At 36.6% G+C, this 10,846-nt stretch overlaps 1 protein-coding gene across 1 annotated transcript in view; it reads right to left on the bottom strand.

The window, feature by feature from the left end:
• TBC1D5 (TBC1 domain family member 5) overlaps positions 1–10,846 on the bottom strand; it is a 294,668-nt gene that overhangs the window by 143,692 nt on the left and 140,130 nt on the right. Inside the window, 4 exon segments of the mRNA XM_035894107.1 lie at positions 577–644; positions 3,037–3,108; positions 3,212–3,301; positions 4,937–5,045. Coding sequence (XP_035750000.1) covers positions 577–644; positions 3,037–3,108; positions 3,212–3,301; positions 4,937–5,045 — 339 coding nt within the window.

Genomic DNA, 10,846 nt, shown 5'->3' with positions numbered 1-10,846 from the left:
GCAGGAATGACCTAAGGGCCAAGAAGAAGAAAACACAGTAATATTAGGAAAAATTTTAAAAGGCATATGTGACAAATAACACTAGAAAAGTGACAAATAAAAATAGAAATGCTTAACTTCTCTAGATGAGTGACATTTCCCTTACTAATTACAAACTGTTTTTTTATTATTGATTGAATAAGTGTTAAGAATTAAAGAAAATAATCTGTTCAATCTTTTATTATGATCATAATTTAGTTATAAGACCTTTCAGTTTCTCTTAGCTTTTCTTTGCTTCATATGGAAAACTCTACCTTAAATTTCACATGGTAATACATTTCCTAATATCTTAATTTAAAAGAGCTTTTCTTCAACGATACCAATAAATCTCCAGGGTTTAATGTTTAACTCCATTTTCTCATTTTTCACTCTAAGAAAGCTGTATTTTTCTACATTTAATGTATGTTTCTACACATTCATGCTCAAGAATCCTGATACTTACACTAACCAAAGTCAAGAAAACACAATATAATGTATACCATATAAAAATGCAGAATCTAAATTTATATATAGAAATTTCTATAAAGATCTACGTACGTTCTTGTCACATCTTGTTCAATCATTGCTCGAAGCTCTTTATCCTGGAAAAATTTATTCCAAAGACTCTGAAATAAGGAAAAATAATTCTATGAAACAGAGATTTCTACTAATACTTCAGGCTTATATACTACATCCGCAAAGTACTATACAAATATTAACTAATTAATCCTCAACATTCCTGGTAGATAGGTACATCAATATTTCATGGGTGAAAAAGAATGTTGGTGACCAGCCCAAGGTATCTGAGAAAGTCAGTTTAGATCAGAGATGAAAACATTCAAGTTCGTGGATCCTTGTTCTAGGCTCACTCCACTTGCCTACTGGATGGCTGCAGGTCTGTGAGTTACTTGTAAGGGGTCTATGAAGATTATTTAGAAAGGCAGAGTAAATTCAAACTTACCAGAACCAGCAGCTCAACTGAAAAAAATTCAGCAGTTCATTCATGGAAAAAGGTCTGTAACACCGTGCCGTACTACATTTCTCCTATGAATGTGCGGACTCTGATTGGAAGCTGCTATAGTTTCCACGCTAAGAATTGTTTGGCAGTAAGCTAGTTTGTCTTAGTGGAGGCAAAATCGAATAAGGAATGTATAAAGATCAAATACCTATTATGAAAATGACATAATTCTAATGGTACATATACATAATGCAGGTCAAGGCTGGCCATTCTAAGAAAACCAGGGTACTTAAAGCTCACTGTCAACATAAAAAAAAAAAAAAAAAAAAAGAACAAAAAGTTTGAAGTAGGTTTAGCTTCTTCTATATCTGTGTTTATGACCATTTCCATTCTCTTTCTTTGGTTTCCATGCCTTCACCAGTATTTTTCAAAAGCTAACCTGAAAGAAGTCAGCAAATGCTGTTGTTCGTATGTTCTAGGAAAAGTATTGTAAAGCCTCTTCTTTATTGTAAAGGGATGGTAGCTTGGCCATATTGAGCAAAACACAGAAGGAACAAAATCTATAGCAGTCTTTTCATGCAGGTTAGTTTTCAGGTAGCAGCAGCACCAGTGAAATACCGTACAAAGAGAGTGGCTACAATACTTCCAGAATTTCTTGCTCTCCTGTAAACAGTTCATTGCCATGGTGGCTTATGCTCCCCAGAAAGAAAACAGAAAGTAAATTAATGTTACCTAGCAGAAGCAAGGTCAAATAACAAAGAAGGAAGTGTTAATTAGCATCTAAGTTTGTGTTACAAACTATGAAAAAAACCCCTAATTTTAAAAGTATTTATATCCTTGGCAATGTCTTAAGTAAAACTAGTATCTTTTTAACTCGCAGCTCTTTTCATGTAGCTAGCTCACATTTTAAAACTCCGCTGCTCCTGCTCCCACCCTGTTTTGTCAGAGCAAAGGACAAAGGGAACAGAATCTTTGTGGCAAAAAGGATGCAAACCCCAGGACACTGAAAGGGTTTTAAGTCACAGCAGAGGCTCAGAGGCACTTCGCTCTTCATTCCTGTGCCTGGTTTGGCCCATGGCTTTGTTTTATAGATTAATCCCCTGCCACATACTCTGACATGTTAACCTTTGTCTTCTATCTCCTAAAGACATCATAGGCAGAAAGAAGGTTGTACCACTGCGTATAATCACAAACTACAGCAGAAACACCTCAAATCTTTTACATTTGATGCAACTTTCTGTCCAGCTGGATGCATACACTGTCATGCTGGCTGCGGAGGAGCCAATATGCCAATGATCAATACTCCCATGTTTCCACAAGCAAACCTATCTCTCCTATGTTAAATATGAAGCAGAGTACCACTCTAAATACAAACAAAATATGGTCTTCCATGCATTTAATGACAGTCAGGCCAAATACTTTTACCGTATTTTCAGTATTTCTTTAAAAGCTGGATCTGTCATTTTGCAGCTGGCTGCTTTCTGATTAGAAAATTAACTTTTGTTTCTTTTAACTGTATAAAGAATTAAAAACCTTGGAAGAAATGTGTATCTTGCAGCCTAGTGCTTCAGACATTAACTCAGCACGTAGACAACGCAGGCATACAACAATTCTGGTTTTGCTGGAGAAAAATTTCCAAGGCTGAACAGTCTTCCAGAGGAGGGTTCTTCAGCATTTGCTGTTAACAGCATTCCCTTCATACTGACTATTTAAACACTCCTTCAATTAGAGGCATTTTGCATATAAAATGAAAACACACAGCAATAAAAAAGCCTATCAGTCAAAGAAAGGATATGCTTATAGTCCAGCACTGATTTTTTGTTCATCACAGCCTTCTCTGTGATAAGCCCTAAAAATCAGAATATTAACCTGGAAACGAGGATTTCTGGTTGTTCAGCAGAGCCTGTGACTCACTGTTAGCACAGATCAGTTTGGAAATTTAGGAGGGAGATTTTAGCATCTGCCATTTTTCCTTCTTCAGCAAGAACTCACTTGTGTCAGTATGATGATGATGAGAATTTTAGTAGCACATATGTTGATAGAACCAAGGGCCAACTTACCCCCTCGTCCTGAGAGAGTGGGTTGTTGATTATCAGATCTTGCTGTCCTGCTTTCCGAGGGTTTGTAATGTGCTGGGTAAAAACAGAAAAAAATCAAATCCTTTCCTGTTATATTGTAAATATTAATACCTATGTCAATGCATGAGAGTAGAGAACATTTTTTGTACCAACTTACAATTTCTTTGATCTTATTGTAAGAAGTTCTTAAGTCTGAAGTGGTTTTAATCCATTGACTTCTGTCTTGGGGTAGAACCTCCAGAAACAGCTATAAAACAAAACAGAATAAATCCATTAAGTTTAATCAATTTAACCTAGCTTTTCATATAAATCCTAACAGACAGCACGAACCATCTAAGAAAGGAGGAGCAAGTACTCTATACATAAGGAGAAGAAAGCAAAGACCTATAAAATACTCCTGGCTTCAGTACTTTCCAGTACTGAATAAAATAAGAAGCTAGAAACAATAACAGTTCTATGGTAGGAAATAAAGCATTAAAAAACCTGAAGCCACAAGCTCAAGGTTTGTAAACTGTCACAACTTCAGTAAAGTTGATTGAGACTTTCAAGGCAGAAACCAAATGAAAGAAGAGATGAAAATAAATGCACAAAACTTGAAGCTATTTACGTAACACTGATGAGTTAAAGCAACATGCTTAAAACCAAACATGAATGCAGAGCAGAAACGAAGCACTCAGAGATACACTCTGCAGAAGGAATGGGGAAAGGGAAAATCTTAAGTCTATAGAGAAGTAACATGTTATAGAATTCTGCAAGACTGTTAAAAGAGTTGATTTTGCAAAAAGTCCTTGAGAATGCCTACATATCTGTTCTTTCATATTTCTGTTTAAAAAGGGTTAAAAAGAAAACTGTCAGAAAATACTATGCAACTGAATATAAAATAAGGAAAAAACCAGTATTTTATTGTTTTTAAATGTTTTTATTTACACATTATAAACTGTTATGAAATAATAAATACTGACAAAGAAAAAACAAGAAGAAAGAGGCTGGTAAACCAATGCTTGTGGCATATGTTCACCTGGCCTCCTGAAGAAAGTATTTTCCTTAATGTTAAATTTGCTCAGTGCTACCTACATTTCAAATTTCAAACTTCAATTTTCAAATTTCTTTCATTCATATACAAAGAGTATTTTCATTTTCTTTTTATAGGTCTTTGTGGCAAAGTGAAGCTTGAGAAATTCTAAGTGAGGTAATTTAAATTATCAGTGTTAACATACAGCATCTCTCCTAGGGGAAAATATTCTCTACTATCAAAGTTAGTGTAGAACAGAAGACCTGATGCCAGTGCAACAAAATTCTTTTTGACTTAATATAGCATTACTTAGTATTACTTTGCTTGCTTTCTCTCTTCATTCCCCTGCAATTTTAAACTACACAGTGAGAGACCTCCAAGGACCTGTTGTGTTTTAAGATTGGAAGACCTGGCTTCCGTCTCTATCCAGTCATTACAAGATGGATTGGTCCTCATTTTCTCAGTTCACTGGGAAAAGCTGCTAGCTGAAGCATCAGACTGATTTTAAAGGAGTCCCAAGTTCCACAAAACATAAATTGTGAGACAAACTTCTTTTTTATTTCCAGTGCATGACTTCACTGCACAGAGACTGAGAAGAGAGATGGCTGTGTGGTACGCAATTCTAAACATACCACCCAGCACAAAGAGATCCTTTCCTAGGAGTCTTTTTGCTATCATCCGCAATTCAGCTTTAAGGCAACTCAATATGATTAGCAAATGTCCTATGAATTATAAAAATGAGTAGGAAAACATTGGGATGAAGTCTCTTGGAAAATTCATGATTCTTTGCATCAATAATCTTCCAGCGCATCAGGTAATGTGTTGATATATTGCAACCACAAACTGTAAATAAATATTTTCTCTTCTTACCTTCCAGCAAACACTACGGAACCTGCTGCTTCTCAGCTGCCCATTAATCCCCTTCAGCCGTATAGTTGCCAAGTAATTGTTGTTTACAAATAGTTCTTCCCATTCTTTACTGCATGCAAAAGCAAAAAGAATGAACATTTAAAGAAAAAAAACAGTCTAAGTCGTAGCTGATTTAAGGACTATATGACACTACACAATTTTGGATAAGCAGAGGAAAGGAACTTTTTAAAATGTATATATTTAGTTGTGTACCATTTCTAAACGCATGGCTGTCTTTTTGGACACATTTCTTCTTTGGATTTAATGAATATGTAGATCGCTATAATTATGCCAGCTACTGAAATTCATAATGTCTATGGAGGCTATTCCATTTCCTCTAAAATGTTGGTACTGCAGTTCAGTGAATAAACAAGAAAAATGAATATTAATATAAGCACATTCATGTTTCAGCTGTAGACAAAGAAGTACCTATTCCAAAAATATGCAACAGAAAAGTATACTGTTGACTGTATTAGCTTCTCACATGACATATTTGCTTAAATGAACCTTCTTTTCTTCTTAATGCCAAGCTGGGCAGTTAAGCATAATAGAAGATGACTTTCTTTAACATTTAGTGCTATTTACTATTGAAATCACTCCTACTTCTTTCTACATGATCAGTTTTAAAATTTTAACAGGTGCTAGCAAATTTAAAAAAACATCAAAAAATTAAAAAGCCTCACTGTATAAACTGTTAAAGGCAAGCTTGAGTACCTTGCAGTACCTATGGCTGACTAGATAAACAACCTAAATATGCCTCCCAGGCATGCAGGCACCAGGGGCCTAACACCTGTGCCTCATTAATATACAAGTAAATCTGCTCTACTGGGAAACAATTGGAAATTAATTGTCCCAAACCATCTACTGAGTTTGAATAAAAGAATTAAATCTATATTTTCTGCACCTTCCACTGAAATGAATCTCAAGAACAGGATGAGCCATTCAATGGTCTTGGTAGCCCAAGACTTGCTCACCGACTTTTTGTAACCACTCTAAATCCAAAGGGTAATTTCAATGTAAAGAGCTGGATTATGTGCAAGGAAATGTGTTTCAGATTTATTTTCAATGCATGTCCTTAAGGTGAACATCTCCCTCTCCCACTGTCACATGGGAGACTATTACTTCTCCCTGGGAGACCAAATGAAACCAGAAAGAGGGAAACTACTATTGTGACTCCAGGGTAAGATCTCACCAGATTTCCTTCGCTAAGGAGGGTCACAGAGTGGGTTATACTAAATACCAACAAACTCTGCTTTTGCAAACTACCCTAAATAATGCAAGCTAGAGTTAGATAGTTTTCAGCCTTTTAAGCTGAGTTGTGCGGGTGACTTTTGTAAAACCCCATTTTAGATAAAACTTGTTCAGTTTCAGAAAAGAATTATGTGATATGGTTGCTGGGAGTAGTTGCAGAATGGACTTGGCAAGCCAGCAAATTATGGTCCTGAGACAGGAGTGAACTTGCAGTCCATGCTGAGACCAGAAGCACTGTGTTTGTGAATGTATCGCCTTTCAGCTTGGATCGTTTTCTAAAAAACCAGGGGCCTTTACTTCTGGGCCTTGATTATTAACTACTTCGAAAAGCAAAGGTACTCCAGATAAGGGCAAAGACGACTAAAGGAGCGTTAGCTTGCAGGCCTTGGGGCTGCTTTCAGCTTCTGCCAACTGCCAATATTCCCAAGTGGCCAAAACAGCAGCAAGTAACTCCAATGGTATGGGGCAGCTTCCTTCCTCCCTGCCACATCCCCCATTCTCCAAGGCAGAAAGACTATCTGGTCATTTCACTGGCTCCCTATCTCTCATACATCCTCACCTTCTGCACTGAGCTGCCTACGACTGTTTACCACGATTCAGTCTCCTTTAAATACAACGTATGGTATATAGCAGACACAGCTTGAGAAAAATCTGGTCCTTTCTTTCACAGTCATTTATACTTCAGTAACTACAGTCTATTATGCCTATCTAAATAACCCTCCTGTTTCTATCATGTATAATATTCTTCGTTAGCCACTGTAAATTCTGTAGCATCATTGGCCATTATAACTACTGCCAAGCTGCCTCCCTAAGGTAGCGATGCTTCAAGAGTGACACATTCCCCTGCACACACAACAGGTCAGACTCTGAAGCTATTCACATTGTTCTGCAAGTGGCTGACATGCCCACAACGTCTTTGAAAATGCTGGTATGTCAGCTGACATAGCAAAAGGTTTCAACCAGCGTAACTGTGAATAGAAAGAACAGAGAGGAAAGAAAGTCTTCAGGTTATTTTTTCACCAACTGCTGGGAGTGATTCCTACACAGTAAGAAAGTAATTTCAACACTTCTTAAATTGTATTAGTGCAGACACTATGCTTTGCCTTTTTTTTTTTTTTAATTTGTAATGCAATTCCAAACACGTTTTGAACAAAATTACATTTAAAACAGCCAAAAGAAATTTGGCAAAATCATATCTCCTCCGCGTCCCCCCTTGGCTGCTGGGATCACTAAAAAGAAAAGTTATGAGCAACTGAAAAAAAAAGACCTGGAAGCTGTAATCTGCTTCAGTTTTAGTAGAGCTGAATGATACCTGAAATCCTTTCTGAACAGCATTCACTAATTCATTTCCCAAATATTGTGAATGAAGGCTAATAAATTAAGCCTTACTCTTTCAATAATGGTAACACTGTGTAATATCTACAAGCTATTCTAGAAGGATAATTTTTTAAATTATATAGCCCTACTCTGTAAACTAATATCTATAAGCCTTGTTAACCTTGGCTTGCAGAAAACTCATTGGTCAAACTGAAATGATCAATGAAGACTGGAGCTCAAGTTTGCCACATCCCATTTTCTTCACTGAAGTGAAAGACTTCAAGAGCCAATTGGAACCACTTAAACTATGAATAAGCTCATGCAATTGTTTTTAATCAAACTAGAAAATTAAATGCATAATCATGTGTTAATACCACCTTTAGATTGTACAATTAAAATAAAGGCAAGTGCCAATATTAATGTTTCCTGGTTAGTTTGTACATACTTTTCATTGCATATTCTTATTTAAATATCCTGTCTAACATAATATCCCACATATTTTTAAGTTTTCATAATATAAGGCCTACACAAGGAAAAAGTAATTGGACTGATGTTTCTTTAAGAAACTTAATTTCACATGCCGTATCTATGCAGCAACCGTCCAATGTAAAATATTTATTGGCATGAGTTAGGGCCAGTTAGGGCATTACTTAGAAGTGGGAAAAGTGCTCAATATGTACAAATGAAAAAGCAAGCAAATCAATGGAAGGGATGAAGGTTGCAGATTCATTCTGCAAGGTTTGTTCTTAGTTCTCATCTGTTCCTTTCCATCTTTTGAAACATGCATTTATGTCACAATAACAGGAGTTTGAATCTGTCTGCAAAAGAATTTTATACTGGGGTCCGCTCTAATACACACACTTTCTTGCTTATAAGGAATGAGGTTCACCTCCTGGCAAACCATATAAAAGCATATTTATTCTTCTCTTTCTTTCCAACAGGACATGTTCTGTGGATCTGGTGCTTGTTAAGACAAGTCTGAATATTAAATTTTCAGAGATTAAAGTCCAAAGACTTGGAAGAGAAATGTCTCTCTCTGATGACACACTGTAGGGAAGGGAGCACAACATGCAGGACTTTACATCAGCAAGTCTAAGTAAAATTTTACATGCACTTAAATACTATTTTTGAAAAGGTATTTAAATCCCTGAGGTCTAGCATCTTAGTAAAAGACACTGGAATGCCACTATGGAACAGCTATCTAGGAATAAGCAATTATAAACTCTTTAAGAATGAGTGGCACCAATAATCATAGAATCGTAGAACGGTTTAGGTTGGAAAAGACCTTTAAGATCATCAAGTCCAACTGTTAATCTAACCCTGCTGTTAATGTAACAAGACATCTGGAAATAATTCTGGAATTCAAATAGTAGTTCCCAGAGTTTTACTGAGGCAACACTGAGCTGTGGTAACATTAGGGAGAGGTAGCAAAGACTTTATTCCAGCGATAGCCAGTATGGAACACCAGTCTCTGGCAAAACCAATGCATTGAGCACAGAGACACAGAAGAATGCAACTGTAGCCCACCTAAGCTCATCACAAAATAAATACTCTCTTCAGAAAAGGAAGAAACAGAATTGAGGAAGAGTGGTATGGCACAGACAGTAATCACTGCTAGTTAACTTCTGCATTTTACAGGATAAAACTTTCTGCCTATTTACAGGATAAAACTTTCTGCCTATTTACAGGATAAAGCTGCTGATGTACACAAATGCAGAGCCTTCCCAAGTTTAAAGCTCATGTAAGAAGCATTTCTGTACTATGATGTTCAGATGACACCAAACTCTGTGGAAGACGCTAAAGCTCATAGAAATGTAAAACTGAGAATAGCCACATCAAACTACAATCCCTGTCACTGAAAAAAAGGCAAAGATTCAGTTTTGGGGCTGCAGGGGCTCAGACCTACCAAGTAAATATTCCTGTCCATAAGTATTTCACTTTCTGTTGAAAGTGCGGGTAACAAAGAAACCAGTATCTATCAGGTCATTAGGCAGTGGGTATAGTTATTTCATCTCATGCATTTTAAAAATATTTTATGCCAAGTTTTGAAATCCCTTTTTTTGTGTCCGTAATGAAACAAGACCAATTCAATATTTAGAACAACATTTAGATAACAAGGAAGATTTCTCAGTTCATGAAAGAATACTGCAATACTATTGAAAGGTGTGAACATTTGCATACATATTTGAGATTTCAATCTAAATCTCGAGCTTATTCTACCCTCTAGACCAATATTGAAGGATAAAATGGATAGTCTCATAGAGATCCAAAGAAAACTCTTGAACAGTGCTGCTAGTAGTGGCAAAATCATCTAAACCAAAATGGTGTGCATGCTTCCTGAAAAGCCAATTTCACTTTTTCATACCGTTTTTTGTTAATCTTCACAATGTGCTTTTTAAAATGCTGAGACCCCAGATCAGTTCCCCAGAGGCACCCAATGAAGCAACAGGCTACTGAACAGGCTGTCAGAAAGAAAATGAATTCTCGAATTATTGTGTCATACGTTTTGCACTATGAGGTCTTCATTGATAGGAACATCAATAAGTGAATGTAGTATCTATATTTAAATAGAGGCAACAGTTCTTTTCAAACATACTGCATAAATCCAAGAAACACGCATAGTTTGTATTATTTATTATGCCATAAAATGAACATTTGAGAAAAAAAGTGAGGCAACAGCCAGGAATGTAATGAAAACAGAGTTAATTCTATAAAAACAGGGGGGAAAAAACAATTGAAAGGTAGTATCAAGTAATAAGCAGTAAGTTTCTAAAACAAAACCATTTCTGAAACGCATGGATTTTTATTTGCTGCCCTTAAAATCCACTTGACAGCCTTAATGTGAAGGCTTATCAATCTGCTTGGAAAATATATGTATTTTCCTCTGTTTCTCAAACCCCTGCCTCAGGATATGAGGCAGAGTTAACAGCCATGGAAGTGTGAATATGCATGGCTGCGCTGCTGGGAGGCTTAACATTCAAGGGCCAGATTTTTCCAAACAGTTCAGGTTTCCTTCACTTTTGGCCAACATACAGTTAAAAAGGTTTACAAGAAGAAAGGCAAAATCACTTTCTTAAAGTAAACATTCCAGCAAGACCTTCAGGTTATGAGCTAGCTGTGCTTTTTAAGCTACTGGCGTGTGTATAGTGCAGTCAGGAGAACTGAAATAAGGCTGCACTGGCAGCGGAACGCTTTGCCCGCACCTCTCCTAACAGCACGGGATCTGAGGCAGAACCCCGAGATACCTTTCTCCATACTCCAAATTGTCCACTTCGCCTCGGTGGTTCTCAGCCAAAGAGTCAG

Source organism: Egretta garzetta, unplaced genomic scaffold (assembly GCF_000687185.1).
Source record: "Egretta garzetta isolate BGI_Z169 unplaced genomic scaffold, ASM68718v1 scaffold94, whole genome shotgun sequence".
Taxonomy (NCBI): Eukaryota; Metazoa; Chordata; class Aves; order Pelecaniformes; family Ardeidae; genus Egretta; species Egretta garzetta.
This window is presented reverse-complemented; position numbering and strand designations above follow the sequence as displayed.